Source organism: Crocodylus porosus, unplaced genomic scaffold (assembly GCF_001723895.1).
Source record: "Crocodylus porosus isolate Cpor-Errol unplaced genomic scaffold, CroPor_comp1, whole genome shotgun sequence".
NCBI classification, from domain to species: domain Eukaryota; kingdom Metazoa; phylum Chordata; order Crocodylia; family Crocodylidae; genus Crocodylus; species Crocodylus porosus.
This window is the reverse complement of record NW_017728906.1, coordinates 171315725-171334664: the sequence shown is the minus strand read 5'-3', so window position 1 is coordinate 171334664 and position 18940 is coordinate 171315725. Positions and strand designations below refer to the sequence as shown.

Genomic DNA, 18940 nt, shown 5'->3' with positions numbered 1-18940 from the left:
CACCGCCTGCCCGTCAACCTGCGCAGCGCCTCGCCCTGGGCCTACAGGTGAGTCAGCCCCCGCCCTCCTCTTGCCGCGTCCTGCCCCGCCTTGCCCGGCCTGCCCTCCTCTCCCACCCGGCCGGGAAGCGGGGTCCCGGCACCACAGCTGAGGCAGCGCGTGGGCCCTGGCGCCGCCGCCCTAGTGCTGAAGTCCGTGAACCGTAGGACTGAGCTCCCCGCTCCTCTCCCGGCACCTCTTGCTGAGCCCCGTGCCCCGGCAAGGCCCAGCAGCGAGGAGGCCGGCGCGCTGGCCCTGCCCAACCCAGGGGGAGCATCTCCATCTGCTCCCGCACCTTGATATGGCACCCCTGGATGACAGCAGAGGCCCCAAAGGACCCTGCTAACAGGCCTCCCCCCTCCCCCCTGCCCTGTTTGCTCTGGTACCTCCTTACCTTCCCTTTGCCACCCCGGACTGGACCCTGCAGTGCTGAGGGTGGAAAGCCGGGTGCTGCTCCTGAAGTGCCAGGTGAGCGAGAAACATTAGCAACCAAAGCTGGGGCTTAAAGAGTCAAATTAAACTGTCAAACAATAAAAGAGGAGAGCAAAAAGCAACTGCAAGTGGAAGACATAACACCAGATCCAGAGGGAAGTGAAATGGGAACAAGGACCTGGAGATGGAAATTAAGCTTTTTTCTTCAATTGGAAAGTTTATGGCACCATCTGGTAGGTAGCGCTTGGTGCAAAGTGCATCTTCTCTAAACCCATCACCACTTAGCAGCTGTCCCACCCAGATGCCTCTCTTTCTGCCAGAAGGGACCTGATACATAAGTATCACTGAATTCACAGACTTCAGTGTTTAACCCATCCCTGGGGAAAGGAGACCTCTTCTGGCTGCCAAAACCCACAACAGTGCAGGGTTCTGATAATACGATGGGGAGTGGGATGAAGGAAGTTTTGTGAAGTGCTCCAAGTTTTCAATTTTTTTTTTCATGTAGAGCAGGAAATAGATACTTTCCTGGGAGAGCCATGGACTTGCTTGCTCACCTGAAATTTAATTCTGAATAAAGAAAATTCCAGGTACTCTAGAAATAAACTTTTAAGGAGGCATAGTGCCTTTGACAGAAAAAACAGACTCTGAAGGGCAGAATAGCAAGTAGGACCCATTGAAGTGTAGCTGATTCCCTCAGAGAGGAACATTATTGTAGACATAAAAAAATCTCTGGTACTACCATATCTCACAGTACAGGTACACTCTGAACAGTGATTCAATCAGTGATTCTGGGGAATTTCGGGCTCTGAACAACTTTGACAAAGCAACTACTTGGGTGGATGAGGGGAATGCTGTGGTTATAGTGTGTTTGGGACTTCAGCAAGGCTTTTGACAAGATCCCACATGACCTTCTCATAAACTGGAAAAATGTGGACTAGACAAAAGGTGGATAGACAACTGGTTGAGTAGCTGCCAGTTATAAATGGATCCATATCAGAATGCAGGAGGTTTCGAGTGGAGTCCCACTGGTGTCTGTCCTGGGCCCAGTGCTGTTCAACGTGTTTATTAATGACCTAGATGCTGGCATAGAAAGATTCTTGAACAAGTTGGAAGATGACAAAGCTGCGAAGAATTGTGAACATGTTGAAGGACAGAAGCACAATTCAGAAGGTCTCAACAGAGTGAAAAGCTGGGCTAAAGCTAACAGGATGAATTGAAGTCCAGGGCAGACAAATGCCAGGTGCTTCACCTTGGGAAGAATAATCAAAAATACAAATATAAAATGGGTGACACCTGATGGGATGGCAGAACTATGGAGAAGGTAGATCAGAGACTCGGTTATGAGTGTGTAGTGTGATATGGTCAGCATGGTTTTGGCATGCGTCAACAGAAACATTAAATGATGTGTTTCAGCACAGCAATGCAGGAAGGTGATAAGGCCTCTCAGCACTGGCTAGATCTGACCTATAGTATTGTGTGCATTTTAAAAAGGACTTGGAGAAGTTAGAGAGGATCTATAGGCAGGCAACAAAAATGATAAAGGGCTTGGAAGGCAGGTCATATGAGCAGAGGCTGAAGGAGCTAGGCATGTTCAGCTTATGGAAAAGGCACTTAAGGGGACATGATAGCAGTCTTCGAATACTTGAAGGGCTGCCATAAGGAAGAGGGAAAAGACTTTTCGCTTTTGCTGCAGAGAGTAGGAAGCAGACCAATGGCTTGAAGTTGCTGCAAAGTAGGTTTAGATTGGATATCCAGAAAAACATCTTCACTTTTAGAACAGTGAGGCAGGCAGTGGAATAGACTGCCAAGGGAAGTTGTGGACTCTCCGTCACTAAAAGTGTTCAAGAAGAGGTTGGACAGCCACTGGTTGGGGAAGTGTAGCTGTGCCTATGTTCTACTACAGGCATTTCCCATGCTTCTGGGCTTTGCTGGTTGCCGCATGGGGCTGGGAGAGAATTCTGCCCCTGCACCCTCCCCCCTTGCTGCTTCACATGTCAGGGTTTTGTTTTGTTTTGTTTTTTGTTTTTAAATCTTCCTCAGAAGCATTGAGTGTTAGCTGTAGCCAAGGCTGGAGATTGACTGGAGTTTGCCAGTGCTCCTACTGGGACTTAAAGCCAAAAAGGTTCCTGGCTAGATCGGTTCAGGGCCAGATTGATCGCTGTGTTTGGGGCCAGGAAGGAATTTTACCCTGTGGTCAGATTGGTATAGAACATGGAAGTTTTAGCCTTCCTCTGTAATGGCAGGTATGGTGCTCTTCCTGAAATTTCTTGAGAATATATTAAGAACCTTTACAGAAGCAGGACACCCTGCTCTGGTGGTTTGGAAGCCCGGAGGTCAAGAGAGGGAGGCCATAGCAGAAGCACTCATAGCGCGGCCCTGTCAGATTCCAACAAATCTGCACAATCATGCTAAATACCTTGTTACACAAGGATGTGAGAAGTGAGGGTGGAGGGGAAGCAGGACAGTGGTGCTGTAGTCCCCCTGCTTTACATGTGGCAACTTAAGTTAGGGTGTTTATATCTTGTGGTTGTGTCAGGGTTGAATGTGTAGTTTTACTGAGAGGTTAGATTATAGATTTGTATAGGGTGATTTGAATAGGGATAATCCTGGCTCAGGTAGGGGTTGGACTAGACAGCCTATTGAGATCCCTTCTAGCCTTACTTCTCTATGATTCTCTGAACTTCTGTAGCAAACCTGAAGCTCATAAATAGCTACAAGCCCTTCAGACTTTGCCTGGGACTGGAAAACTAAGGTGAAATTTGGGCCAAATTGTAATGCCACCTCATCTTTCCATTTGGTGCAATCCATCCCACTCTCACAGCAAAGGGCTTATGCCCATTGAACCCGAGACAGTGACTGAGAAAAAACCAAGCTCTTGTGCATGTCAAGTTGCTTCCATCTAGGATGCCTTCAGACTGCATTACTTCAGGTCAGGAACTTATATGGAGACACAAGGGACAATACTGATTAATAAGAAAATAGGGACACAGGACTGGAAGGAGTCTCCTGGGCCATGGAGTCCAGTCCCCAACCAAGGAGCTGTCTGTATGGTGAAAGGCAGCACTGTATGGAAACATGCAAGCCAGTTGTCTTCACTCATTCTACAATTGAAAGCTGTACTGCTACATTAGCTCAGTGCTGCACCCAGATTCACCCAGCTCTGCTCATTGGCCTGAAAACAACTTACATAGCTGCTTCTGGTTCCAGAGCACACAAAGCCAGGTTGGGTATTTCTGCACAAAGCTGCCTTTTGACCTGGTATATAAGGTAGTGCATTCACAGTCAGCTCAGAGTGTTTCTGCCCTGTACTGCATGGTGCTGAGTAGACATACTCTAGAGCAAGAACCTGCCTGGACACAGCATAACAGTGAGATCCGCAGGTTTTGTACCGGTAGACTGTTGTAGGTTCCAGAGTACATCGGAGTATAATGTATGCTGGTTTTAGAAGCATATTAGAGGGGTTGAGAGGCTGTATCTTCATCACTGTGAACACTATACCTAGGGCTCAGCCCTTTTTTCCAATGATGCTATGATACAAAAAGGAAGTACTCAAAAATGGCATGTTTCTAAAGCACTGGAATCTTGAATTTGACTCCGCCTTCTGTATTCACACTTCCATGGAAGGTTTTCCTTTATTTTCAGACTTCCAAGAAGGTATTTGAAACAACTGAGTTAAAAGCTACTCAAACCTAAAGGATCTTGAGTTTTTTGCTGAATGTCATACACACTCTTTTTGTAACGCCCTGCCTGGACAGGGTAAATGAGGCTGTTTGGAGCTCCTTGTCACCGTAATATGAACTGCTTCCAGTATGTGAACTAACTTAGATTCTTCTATGCTACAGTGCTAGATGGAGTATGGAAATACCCAGAGTTGCTGAATGTTCAGCCTGCTCCAAGAAAAAAAATATCACCTCATTAATAACCTCCAGCAAATATTTACTTTGTGACATGTTTTCTTCCTGTTTTGAGTTTAAGAAATAATCCTACTCAGAGAAAACAGCCCTTCAGTCAGTAAGGCTTGTATACACAGTTTAATATATTTAGAAATATTAAATGTTTACAAGAAAAGGTAGGACTTTTCAAGAGACCTAAAAGCCTATACAGAAACCGCAAATATGCTGAATTGGAGAAATTAGCACATTCTAGTAGCCTGAATAAGTCACAGCCATTAATTCCATCCAATATTTATTCTATTGGAATTTTGTTCTCCGTTGTCCAAGAATAACAAAATATGACCCTAGCTCTGTAATAGTAGGTCTCCAGACAGATTTCTGTGATTTCCCTGGAACTCTATACAGGTACAGGGGCTTGTCTACACAGAACCAATCACAGTATTATGGCCTTTTTTTTTTGTCTTTCTTTTTTTTTAAGGAAAAGGTGATTAGAAAACCCCAGCTGCTGCCTCAAGAGCAATAATGTGGGTTTGCTTCTGCCCTGGTGCAGAGTCTGTGGGGGTGGGGAAGATGATGCTAGCATCCCTGCTAAATTGGTTCCCGGGGCTGGTACCCTGCTTACCCAACTCAAGTTATGCTACAAGTCTCTCTGAGCCTTTCTGCCCTCTACTCTCTCTGCAGTTAAACTGCTACATTCCTGCTTACCTTTGCCATAGTGCCTCAGCTTTATTTCCATGGTTTATTTTTCTGACTTTCCTTTTAGTCTGTCTGGGATCTTTCATAGTATTTCCCTATCTTAATTGACCTTGCAGCAGTTCCCAATGTGATCTCATCTGCAGGTTTCATTTACCTCCTGTTTATTTTCCCTATTCCAGATTGTTAATAACAAACAGGTTAAATCACTCTTAACTCTGCTCCCTAGGTACCTGCCACAACTCAGTGCTCCTTTTTAATCCTTCATTTCACATGACAAACCTCCAATCTAGGCCAACTGGATTTTTGTATGTCAGTGCCTCCCTGAATTCCTAACTCATGACACTCACCATGTGGCATCTCATACATCCATCTTTGTCATTCTGTTTCTTTTAAAACAAATAAATTTAGGTTGCAAGATGCACACCCAGTCCATATGCTGCTTCTCTTTCATCTTTGTTCTCCACTTAGTATTCCTTTCCTATTTATTCCTTAAATAAGGAATGCTAAAAAAAAGGTCAACTTCAATGGAGTTTGGTTTGCTACACCTTAGAAACACATAAGTTACCATATGGATCTGACCTTTTGCCCATCTACTCTAAGATCCCTCTGCTGGTGGCAGTTAACCCCTGGTATTTCATGAAAAGGCTAAGAAAAAAAATACTATAGCCGCCCAATAAAGACAATAAAAGTCAGTATGTAACCTGAAGCATAAAGATTAATTGTTCACATCACTCTTCTTCTTGTGGAGCTATAAAGAAACTGAACTAGAGTCACTAAATTGAAGTGATGCCCCAGATCAGCAGCATGCAAGATTGGGCTCAGAAATATCCAGGATCTAATCTCAAATTGAGGCACAAAGGTTGAAATACTGGCCCTGTTGAAGTCAATGGCAATACTTCTGCCCCATGTTTACCAGTCATGTAGGAAGGCTGATGGTATATAAATAGCATAGTAATACTTTATAAATAATTTCCAGGAATGCTTTCAACTAAACCCTCTGGAAAACACACTTCTCCATAAGTCTCCCGAGAAATATGCCAAACCTAACTTCTAAGCCTTTCCTGTGTCCACATCTCCCAATCTACTTACTGTATCTCCTGTCACCTAAACCCACATCTGTATTTGTTTCTGCCATCTATACATCAGGGCACAAGGATTCTGATGCAGGTTTGAAGCTTTAGAGTTTTTGAGGCAGAGGCTTCCAACAGCTCCAACACATTGTCACTGTTAAAGAAATAGCGAAATTCTCCTTAATACAATGTAAGTAGAGCTAAGAATCTCCATGGCAGATTACATATTGAAGTATGCAATAGGATTAACAATAATTTTCAAAATTGCCTGAACAGTCTTTGTTGGGTTCTTTTCTAAGCTCCTACTCCCTTATGCAGAGGCAAAACAAGGCAGCAGGATACAGGGTGGCAGCAGCAACTTCCAGCTGCTGCTGGCATTACGTGGTGGTCCCAGCAATTCTTATTTTTCTGCTCCTCCCCGAAGTTGGCACCTAGAGCTGCTGCCCCAGTCACCCCACCCTAGTTATGTTTCTTCCCCTACTAAGTCCCAGCTAAGTAGCATTCAATAAAACAAAGTACTCCTGGGAGCAGTCAGGCAGAATTTTGCTAGCGATAGCCAAAGTTGTGATTTGATCCCCTGGCTTCTACGTCCCCTTTATAAGGAAAGGAGTATGTATTTCCTTTGCTCTCTATGGTCCCCTACATGGGCATGTCTATGTGAGATGCTGCTGCACAGTAACTTGATACCACTGTGCAGTAGCATGCCAAAACCATGACACGATTCTACTGCGCAGTAGTATTAGGCTCCTGCGCAGTTGTGTCACAGAAAAGGCATTTGCCAGCACTACTGCGCAGTAACTTGGGTTACTGTGTATTTGTTTAGTACTTGTTTATATACGTAATAAATGTGCAGTAACCACTGTGCAGTAGTGTCTCATGTAGGCAGGACCACAGTGTATGTGCTTATTTGATCATGGGAGCCAGCGTTTGTCCGTTTCCCAAGTGGAAATGCTTTTGTAACAAATGTTTTTTCTCTCTGTTAAAATACTGGGTTTAGTGCTCATTAATATAAAATTCTAATTAAAGGGGAATACTTACCTTTGGTAGAGCTAGTTATAGTTGAAAAAACTGCCATGCTTTCAGAAAAAGTTCTACTCGATAATAATCTTGTCATGACTGTGCAGGCTCTGTGTCTAGAACATTTCAGTGCGTCTGGCATTCTCACATGATAGAGTATAAACACCCAAACATTTGACCTGATGGAGGACACAAAGGACACAAAGCTGATAGATACCATTAGTCCTTTATTATAGTGCATCTATGCTAGAAACATACATACTTTAGCAGAGTACTAGGCTGCAGAGTACCAGCCCTTATTGAACTGACTGAACCATTTAAAAGATTGACTGTGATTTCAATACTTCTATGTTTGTTATAGATAGGTATATGTTCCTAATACTGGAGGGTTCTTTACATTAATTGATATTTGTTTCATATATTTATCAGGCCAAATAAGTACTAGACATTTTGAGACTGACTTTACAGTTCTTAAAATTGCATCTTCTCTTCCCAACACTCATGTATATATCAAGTTCTTGGAAACTGAAGTGCTATGGTAAAGGATAGGTATTGTTAGAGATGCCATGTACAAGAAATCATGGTTCCTTACATCTGTTGGCTGCTACATTAATCTCCTGGCTGCTGGCTGGACTGACAGTTGCCCCCACAGCAACAGCCTCTCCTATGGTGGTTGGTGGGGGTGCACATAAGGCTGATGAGACCAGTGCTACTAGAATGTAACCCCCTTGCTGCCCAGGGCACAGACTACCAGTTATGCCTCTGCTAAGTAGGCAAATGGCAGGAAATTTGACTTTCATCAGAATTTCTCAAAACAGAAAGTCAAAACTAGTCTCTCTCACTAGCTACTCCAATATGAAATTTGGATCTACTCAGACCAAAAATTAAATGCATCATCTCTGCCTGGCTTGCATCCCTGTGGATGTATCCATTCTCTGCTTGCTAAAAGGCTAATTAGCTTTAAACACCAGCAACTTGATGAGTTACAGTCACATCCTGAGCCATGTACATGAAAGATCCAAGAGAATTTGGAACATGCCCCTGGCCTGTTCAGCAGTGATACTTTCTCTAAGCAAATCAAATATTTTAATCTTTTTTCTAGAGAAATAAACAAAGCTGTTACAATGGAGCTATTTATTTACAGCAGCTGAGGATGTGACCCATTGTATACACAACTGAACCTCCATGTTCTGTAGATGAAAACAGGAGAAGTGGGCATGCAAAGGTACCAACCGTATGAAAGGAAGATGTTAAGCTAGAGACACTGAATGACAGCAGCACTAGGGATCTATCAGAAATCTCAAACAAGTTCAGAAAAGGAAGGTATAGAAAAAAAGAGTGAGGTTTTAGATTAAGGATTTTCCTAATGAGATATAAATTAAAACTGCAGGAACCTGAACCTGGGCCCAAACATCTGGTTTCAACCCACTTTACTGACAGCAACTAGCCAGGCAATTCTGGTCTGTGTCCAAACCAGATCTATTGTTTGGATCCAGTGTTTGGCATAGAATCACCTCTTATTTCTTCTACTTCTTTTATTTTCTAGAGCTGTGTGAGCTACTCCACACTTAAGATTAAGTCCATTTTGAATCTCAGTCTGCCTTTCCTAAAAACTAACTTTTAATCCATTAGTTTGCATGTATAACCCTTTGCCTCGAGGATTCTGATGGGGGAAGTTAAAGTGCATCAGTCAAGGTTTCAAGGCAATACAAAACACAAAAGTTACTTAAACCTCTGATCTTTGAATGAGGCCTCAAGCATCTGTTAGTCAATCAAGCAGTATTTGCATTGTCCAGCAACAACCTAAACCAAGTGATGGAGATATGCAGGAAATTAAGGTAGAATCTTCTTGCAACAAACTTCAAGTAGGTACCCAGTTTATTTCTGCATAAAGATTCCTGTGCTGGCAACTGCCACACAGAAGCTGATGCAGGGTAAGTCCCACTCCCTATTAACAGCGGCCACACAGTCAATTACAATTTACTGCACTTCAGCTGCTCCCCAGTTCTTGTCTTGTGCCAGGTCTTACCCTACAGAAAAGCACTAAATGCAGGCAGCTTGTCCCTGAATAAAACAATGCTAATTTACCCTGGCTTAGCCTTCACTTCATTTTGGAATAGACACATAATTACCAGAGAGCAGCTGAGTCATGGTAAGAAATTGTTTGTATGCCCACAATTACATCACAGCCAGTGATGGCTAAACCAGAGAAATGTCACTGCTTATTTTAGGGTATAACAGCTCTAACAAGTAGCTGAAGTACACTGGGCTCATCCCCACATGCAGGGGCATATGCTTGAAGCCACAAAGAGGTCTGCAGTGCCACAAACCACAAATGCCTAAACATCTGGATGCAGCCACTGAGTTTGAATCCTTTGCCCTTATGGGGGCAAATTGGCTTGGGAGGTAGGAAACATTTAACAAGTTTCAGTCTTTGTCAAGAACTGGAATAAGTGTTCTTAATAGTGAAATGTTTCATGGTAGATCATTTCATTCTAGCAAGAACAACTTGGCACTGTTTACTGTGGGTCAGTGGCCAGGGTTTCAAAATATGAATGGCAGTGGAATTTTATGTCAAAAATAGATTTCACTGTAATCATCAAATTCCACTGGTTCCACTAGTATAGGTCCCACATCCATGTATGGCTGGGGGGGGCTGCATTTGCATCTGTGAAGGGGAGGATTGTTCTTCCCATACTCTGACGCTCCCCACCCCCAGCCAACACACATGTTTTTGGTGGTTAAAATACTGACTTCATAGTGGTGTGGGGAAAAATGTAAAAAGGTCTGTCATGTTGGTCATGTTTAAGTATAAAGGAGCTGTTAAAGGTCTCTGGGAAAAGCCACTTCTTAAGACATTAATACACCATATTTTTTCTCATACAACATGACCCAGAATATAATATATAGCTTGTTTTTGAAAGGCAGAATATAGAAAAAAAGATTGTTCCAGAGTCATAGTTACAAAGAGTAGGGACAGAGCTTAATCTTCAGCTGACTCACCCTCCCTCTCTTGCTTAACTAAGGCTGAAACCCTATCTGCTGCTGAAGGGTGGATATATGTGTTTTTTTAAAAGACCTGAGGAGTGTCCAGGACTGTGAAATAGGAGCAGAGTGACCAGGAACAGTTATCAGATAGGAAGATTGCCTTAAGAAAGGTTAGCTTGATTAGTAGACCATCAAGACAAGTAAAAAGGAGAGACACTTATTAACACCTCTGGAGTAAAGGACAGTGCCATTAAGTCAAGTGACTCATCTGACTGGATGCATTTATATGTGATGCTATGTCATCATAGCAACACACTATGGCGATGTAGCATCAGCGGGCAAAAACCACGATGCTGCAGCTACGTCATCATAGTGATGTGCTCCCTTGGTATAGCGCATCACTGAAGTAACATAGCAACTAAAAATAACCATGCACCACACAGATGGTGCTGCACTTCCAAAAGGAAGTACTAAATGGCAGTGCAGTAACTACAACACCATAGGGGCACGTGTAAACATGTCCACTGAATACTAATGCCACAGCTTTTGCATTATGGAACAGGAATCAAAGCAGGGTACTTCTATCCTGGGTAGAAAATCAGCTTCCCTGCTTAATGCACTCCAATTTGGTAGGGAGAGGAGGCAGTGAATTTGGAGGAAAAGTGATGTGTTATATGTGAGAGAATACAGTATTATGATACAGTATAACCCAAACTGGGCGCATCTACACGTGCAATAATAGTGACTGAATATATTCCGGCTCAATTTGGGCTAGAGTAAACTAATCCCAACATCACCATCTACATGTGCATTTAAGCGCAGTAATTTACTGCATTGCTGGATAGCACTTGTATCTGACAGGACTATCCAGGAGTGCAGTAAATTAATTTACTGCACTCTAATTTTCACACGTGTAGATGGTGATGCTTCACTGTGCAGCAAATTAGTCTGCTGCACAGTAAAGCATCTTATGTAGGTGCAGCCAACTGTGTATTAGTGCCATAACGGACCTTTCTGTGGGGATGGTGGACTACATTGATTTTGGATGACATGAATCACTCCTCTGTTTTCCAGCAGAAGTGCTTTGGAGTAAAGAAAATTTTGACTAGAGCTGTCATCCCTGTGCAGTAGGTATGAACCTGAACCTGTGATGTTTCAGGAAATGTAATTATTCATGAGCCATTTTAAGCCCAGTATATATACCTGAAACTCGCTTAATTTAAAGAATATAGTGGAAGCACAGAATTATCTTGTCAGTTTGTTTCATGCGTAATTAAATATCCTCATGCTTTTTTTTATCAGATGAATTTTCTTTTGGAGTTTTATATTGACTTGAAAGTTTTTATAAATATTTTTCTCAATATCAATAGTTCTGCTCCTATTTTTGCCATCTCTGTTGCAGTTTTATCAAGCTTTACTTCTATGAAGCAAGGGTCAGTAACCTGCAGCCTGCAGGCCATATCCAACCCAGAGAGGGATTGGATTCAGTCTGCAAAGATCTGATTTGGTGTGCAGTTTGCTAAGGGTGCACCAATTCCATTCCACAGCTATTTGATCCAGCCTGCATTTTGCTAATGTGCACTGATCACCACTGGCAGTTCCAGCCCATATGGAGGGCTACTTTTCTTCTATGCAGCCTCTGCTCAGCATTGTTGGAGTGGCGAAAGGGGAATGGTGGCCTGGGTTGCAAGTAGAGTTGCCAAAAATGTCTGTAAATAATTTAAAATAAAAGAGCTAAAAACTCCTGTCCAAAAATTAAGCCATCTGTAAAAAAACTGAGTAACTTGGAGCTTGATTGACACTGTTTCTGAACAAGACTGGATGTTGAAGGACAGGCAAAAAACAGCAGGACCACCTGATGTCTGAGGAGGACAGCAGCACTCTGCAGGAAGCATTTTCTCAGGGCTTTGTAGCCCATGGGCCCCTTTTCCCCCCAGCCATATGCTGCTGCTATGGCTGCTGCATCCCATCACCAGTCTGTAACACCGCTGGGTCTCAGGTAGGCAGACAATAGTACTTCTTTGGTGGGGGGAGGGCAGGGCCAGCATGGGTAAAGTTGGGAGGTGGAGTGGGTGGGTGGCACTTTGATATGGGGTGTGGTCAGGAGCACCATGGTGTCAGGGTGTGTAGGAGACGCATGGGAGGGGGCAACACAGTGTAAAGTCATTGCTGCAGGGTTGCCTACCCAAGAAATTTTATTTTTTAATGATAATCTGCAAACTTTTTACTGACACCCAAACTTGTTTACTGCAATTGGTGTTAAAACCCAAAATTCTAAACTAGCCTTTGTCCAGGGCCTGGCAGGAGGGTTCCATTTACGTTATATAAAGCACGTATCGGAAAAACATGTGGTTGTCAGTAAAAACTTCACAGGTTGTCAGTAAAAATAACCGTCTTGAGTTGGCAATCCTGGTTGCAAGCTATAGCCTCTGTTTGCAAAACATTGCTAACCTGTGGTGTAAAGGAACTGAGACTTGAATTCTGCTATCAACTCACCTAATTAGTCTGTGGTAACTCGAGCTGCTTTAGTCTTCTGCTTTTCTGCCCTGCCTGCCTTAATTCTCTCTCCAGCAGCCATCTCTGATTCCTCAGGCTCTACTTGCTTTTTTGCACTTCTTTTTGAGAGTTCCTTTGAAGGAGATCAGTTTCTACATCAGTCTCCTTATTTGTGGTTTCCCTTTAACATTTAGGGGAGAATGTTTCTGGAGCCTAAAGAGGGTTAGGGAGAGGCAATGCCAGATACCCTTTAGAGCTCTGACTTTAAGCATCGACCTTCGGCAGTGACATCACAACTTCAGCTGTCATCTCTCAAGCAACTGACTACCTCCCATCCTCACCCAGGCACCAGGCCTTGCAGTGGGCTCAAATGCCTTCTGTACCCCCACATCAATACAGACCACATTATCAGTGGACCAAATACCAAGGCATATAACATCCAGAGTTCATTTGCTTGCAGCTCTACCAATGTCATATGTACCATCACCTGCTTACAACATCCATCTGCTGTCTAGCTCAGACGGGGTGAGATATACATGCAAAAATGAATAAACATTGATCTGACATCAGTTGCAGAAAGACATAAAAACCTGTGGCAGAATGCTTCAGCCTCCCTGTCAACTTCATCACTGACCTCAGGATTGTTGTTTCAATACAGAAAATTTTTTAAAATCGGTTTGAATGGGAAATTGTGGAACAAGAAATTATCCACAAACTGGACTGTGTTAAGTATGGTTTAAACAGGGACTATGAATTCTTATCTCATTATCTGGATTATCTTTTGTGCCCCTTTTGTTCATATGAGTTCTTTGCCCGTGTCTGTCTCATAGCAATCCTCCTCCCCGCTGCTTCCTTTTGTTTCCCCCCTGCTTTCCCACCTATTGGGCATGTCTACATGTGCTTTTATGTGCACCTAAACTTGATGTGAATTTGCCTAATCCTCATTAAAGCAATTTAGACATGTGTCTATATGTACATGTGCTAAGGTGCATAACACAATGTGCAGAGTGATTTGGGACTAAAGTTAATCCCAAGTCAGTCGACATACAAAGTGTTAATGTATCTACATGTGCATTAAGGCACTTGAGCTATTTGCACCTAAATTTGATACCTAAAATTACCATTTTTATGGTGCATTAAGGGAGTGCACATGTAAACCCTTAATGCATCTTAAAAATGGCTAATGTATCTTAAATTGGCAAATGTAGACATGCCCATTGTATTCTAATCACTCACTCCACCTTATACTCTGCTTTATGTTGTTTTTTTACAGCGATTGATGAAGTGAACTTTGATTCACAAAAGCTTGTGCTCTACAGCCATGTCTAGATATGCACTTTACTGCAGAGTAGACTAATTAGCTGCAGAGTAAAGCATTACTGTCTACACGTGACAGTATTAAGCCAAAGTAAACTAACTTACACTGTAGTAAGATAGTACGGTCAGAGAGTACTATCTTATGCTGGGGTAATTTACTGCAATTAAATGCACATTCAGAGGCTGACTGCAGGCATGAATTGTGCCTGGTCAGCCCAGCCAGCTGAGGGCCAGATTCTTACCTGCTGCCTAGCCCCATTTCTCCACACCTTCAGACAGGGTTCTTTGGGTGAATCTGATATCTTTTATTAGACCAACTGAATAGTTGGAGAACAATTTTTAAGCAATCTTCCAGGTACAAAAACCCTCCGTTGGGCTAAGGAAGTTACAGCAGTTGGTGTGTGTTCTTCCTGGATGGAATGAAAAGTAAAAAAGCCAGAGGCTGTGCTGGTATGCATACAAGAAAGCTTCCTTAAAAATTGTTCTCCAACTAAATAGTTGGTCTAATAAAAGATATCAGATTCACCCAAAGAACCTTGTCTGCCTGTGTCCTTAGACCAACACAGCTACAACCTACATCCCTGTCCACACTTTCAGCACACTTGTGCCTCAGCCAGCCTCTCTGCCACCTGCTGCTGTCACCTGGAGCCCAGGGATGAATGATCCTGGCATAAACTGCTCCACCCCAGCTCAAATCGCTGCTATCCTGGGTGCACTTGTAGATGCTGTACCTAGTTTACTCTGGTTCAAACAGCTTCTGAGTTTATTGCATCACATTAATTATGTGAGTACATGCACCCTATATGTATGTATGTATATATATACATATTATTTCATTAGTCTATAAAGGTGCATATATACTCTGCCTGTGGACAAGCCCAGCAGCAGCCAGCACTAGATGCTTCAAAGGAAAATTTAGCAAGCAGAAATAAAGAAATTTGTTCTCCCTCCAGGCGGGTTTCTTCCTAATCCCTAGATTAGGGTGTGTTTTACATTTTAGTATTACCCTATTATCTATATTATGCTTCTGTATGTTGTTATCTGTATGCCTCTTTCTTTCTTGCCAAAATCTTCACTTCATTGACATCTTGTAGTAACAAGTTCTACAGATGATGCAGTGTGAAGAAGTGCTTTTCTTTAGACAACGGATGTATAAACTCCTTAATGATATAATCTGAATTGACACAAATTCACACAGCCAAGATCTTCCTGCCAGAAGACATACAGCAGTCAGATAACTGACTTCAAACAAGTTTTGAGCTGTTATATGCTGTTTACACACAGTTTAAATAGTCAATCTGACCTCAATTATACAACTCAACCTACTGTGTGGCTGTTCTTCTGTGGGTGTTACAGCAAAAGTTGTTCTTGAGGAAGAAGCGGAGGGTAGTTTACTTTTATTCAGCAGTTGCCATCTATCCTTGATTAGTAGTTATTTCCTCGAAAACTTTAAGTGACAGAAGTAGTACACTTCTGCAGTAATTTGCTAAGTCCGAGCACACAAAAATCACTCGTAACGTAACTAGACAGAAAAAGGAGATCAAGTCCATAATCATGTCTATTAGAATGATGACAGATATCATTTGTTTATACATCCTACCTTTGACCACGTATTCAGTGTTCCAATTCAAGGGCAACCTCAGTGACTCACATTTCTTTTTGCTATCTTTGCTGAAGGACCAAAGCAAGAGAGTGAGAAGATCTGAATGGTGAGAATTGCTGCCTGGGGACTCAACTTAAGCTACAGATAATTCCAACAGTTGCAGTGGGGCTTGGAATTATGTTGTAGCCATGATGGGCCAGGAAATGAGAAGCAAGAGTTCTTTTGGTGATATCTTTTATTGGACCAACTGCATAGTTAGGAGAAATGTTAGACACGTTTTAAAGCACTGGAAAAGATGTTAGAAAGCTTAAGCCTAAAAGCTTATCTGACATCTCTTCAAACTATATAGTTGGTTCAATAAGAAAATACCGCCAAGGAACCTTTGCTTTCAATAACTGAGGAAGGAAGCATACTGCAACTCAGGGGTTAGTTGGTGGGAAGGCAAGCTGTTTGGTTTGCAGTCTCTCATAACTCATTAGTCACAGTCTCCAAACAGTGCTATGACTGCATAAGGCAGCAGGAGAGCACAAAAATTGGCTTTGTTGCTCACTTCTAAGGGAGCATCTGAAGATTAAATAAGAGAAAAAATAATGAAGAGGACAAGAAGGGAGAACCTGAAGAGGATAGAGAGAGGATGGTTAATGGTAAACTACACAAGAATTGTAGAGGTCCAAGCAAAAAGGCAATAGAGCCCTTAAACCTCAGCTAATAGGGAAAAGATACAAAAAAATATTGCAGGGAGTATCATGCAATTAAAAATATTTTTAATCATATTGCTGCATGTTTCTTCAGCAATAATAAATGTTAACAAGAATTTGTAAAGTTATGTCTCAAGAAAAACTCAAGCCCAAAGTTTTTCAAATGTTAAAATCTCTTAGTTTAATACTTAACTTTTCTGCCCAATCCATGATTCAAAAGTTTTGTCTGAATATTTCTGTTCCACAGTTTGATAAATTAGAGCAGTTAACATCTCAGTGCTTCAGTTCCCAAGTAGTTGAGTAAACTGTCCAACACTTTTTTTCACGTACAAATAAGCAGCATGACAGCAACAGCTACAGCTTTTTTCCTGGCAAAAAAACAAAAATGTTTTATAATACAATTTGACTGTCAACAGTTATTATAATGCTTTCCAGATGGTTAAAAAAAAAGCATTAATGGCTCTTTATTTATTTACTTCCATGCAGAATTTCCTATGATCCCACCAGGTACCCCAAGTACATTCCTGAAGCATACTGCCTGTGCAAGGGCTGTCTCATGGGGATTTACGGCGAAGAGAATTTTCACTTCCGCAGCACCCCAGTGTACATGCCAACAGTCATCCTACGCCGTACTTCATCCTGTGCTGGGGGTCGCTATGTGTACACAGAAGATTACATCACTATCCCTGTAGGATGCACTTGTGTACCTGAACAGGAAAAAGAGGCAGATGGTGTAAATTCCAGTATAGATAAACAAGAAATGAAATTGTTAGTAAACCAGAAGAAGCCAGTGTCAGAATGAGGAGTGTCCAAGGGATCCTAAATGCAGTATTGGCCGTGTGTTGCTCTTCCGTTAGCTCAGGAAATTTTAGAGCAATAGGCAAAAAAGATCTCTAACTAACTATGACTGGTGCAGTTATTAGGGGGAGAACTTTGTCTCAAAATATTACTAAGACGACACATCAGATCTGCATGATGCACAAATTGAAGATCTTTTTAATATGAAACCAAATATTTGTTTCAAATGTCAGGTTCTTCCATTGTTTTAGCACCAAATACAATTTTATTCTACCCTTGCTTATTTCAGATAACATTTTATAAGGGGATATAACAGCATAGTAGCTACTTTCAGAGGAAGCTACTGATTTCAGAGACTGTAAAAAGTCTTCTATTTTCTGCTGTTTGGTAATTCTGTGCTACAGTCACATAACTGATAGTCCCATATCAACACTAGAAAGGAAAACAAAATCATACTGCCCTTCTTTTAAGCAGACCTAAGCTATGGATTTTAATTCCCCATGTTCTTGGCAGCTACAACTTGCACTACTTGCATGTTACAATAGGGAAAACTGTTTCCATTTAGTATTTTTCAGCTGTTGAATTGCTGCAGTCATTCATACAATTCTCTATAGGTGATACCCTTTTTTCTAAAGTTTTCAAACTGCTAAGTATGCAAAATTGCTGATAGAAACCTTGTCTAGAATGTTACAGAAGAATAACATTGACTGTCATCCTTCCAATAGAGAGGATGCAAAAAAAAAAAGGCTGATGCCAGGATGCAAGACTTCTCTGTAATTCTGCCTTCCCAGTCAATTTCTTAATGTTAATCATGACATCCATGTTCTGTAAAGCTGCAAAGACAAAACCCTTTCATTTTATATAATGTAAATCCACCAAGAGAAATTAAACAAACTAACTAATATAAATCAGGTAGTTGTACAACTTTTGCTACTACCATTTCTCTGTACTTCAAACCGTAAAAAAAGTGAGATGTCTTGTTTTGGTCACAGCATTTGGTCTTCTATTACCTGCAAGCTGCAGCCACCAGAGGGCAATAAGATTTTTTATTTTTGCAGAGATCTGCTGTTCCAACTAGTAGAACACCAAAGGTGTGCACATGCACATTGGTAACAGTCCTATTATCTGAAAGAGCATTTTTCCTGTGACAGCTAGATAATACAGGAAGTTATTCAAGGCTGAGTCAGTCCAGTGTATTCTGATCTGTAGACAAATGTTCTATCACAATCTTCCAGTGGGGCTAGGTTGATAGCAAATAGCACAGAACATGCAGGATCACAACTGGAATTTCATTACACAGCAACTAAGGATGAGTACAGTGCATGTATGTATACAGCAGTACATCTACTGCTTTGACAGCCCCCAAATTATACTTGGTCCATGTGGGTTTCTTCATATTAGAATCTTCACTGTCTCCAAGAAACCAAGGCATTTCACAAACATTGCTTTCTTTGCGCACACAGATTATAGGGATAGTGGGAGTGGGGAATGGGAAAGACTATGAACACAGTAAAAATTAACAAGATTAAAAAATCATGTTAAATTGCCTTTTTGTCTTAGGCCCCTGGCAGATATTAATATAATTGCACAATTGGGATCAGAGGAATTTTATGCCCGATCCCAACAATCTCGTCTTGCCCTGCCAGATGGGAGAGGCTGCCTGATAGTTGGGCTCATGGTACTCTGGGACCTTAAGCCTGGCATCCTGCTGCATACCTGTTTTTTACAGGTCCTTTAAAAAAAAGTAACCCAAAATCCACATTTTTCCGTGATTAAATGAAACACCACTAATATAGATATATCTATCTATCAAAGATTATATATTAGTGGTGTTTCATTTTAATCACGGAAAAATGTGGATTTTGGGTTACCTTTTTATGTCAAAGTTGGGGA

General features: G+C 41.9%; 1 protein-coding gene across 1 annotated transcript; it reads left to right on the top strand.

The window, feature by feature from the left end:
- On the top strand, positions 1-17956 carry IL17D (interleukin 17D; the record flags this gene model as incomplete). The annotated part of the gene is made up of 2 exons (XM_019528526.1): positions 1-47; positions 16736-17956. Coding segments are annotated over 2 exons (363 nt in total), but the record flags the coding sequence as incomplete, so codon positions are not given.
- Positions 17957-18940: the final 984 nt, after the last annotated feature.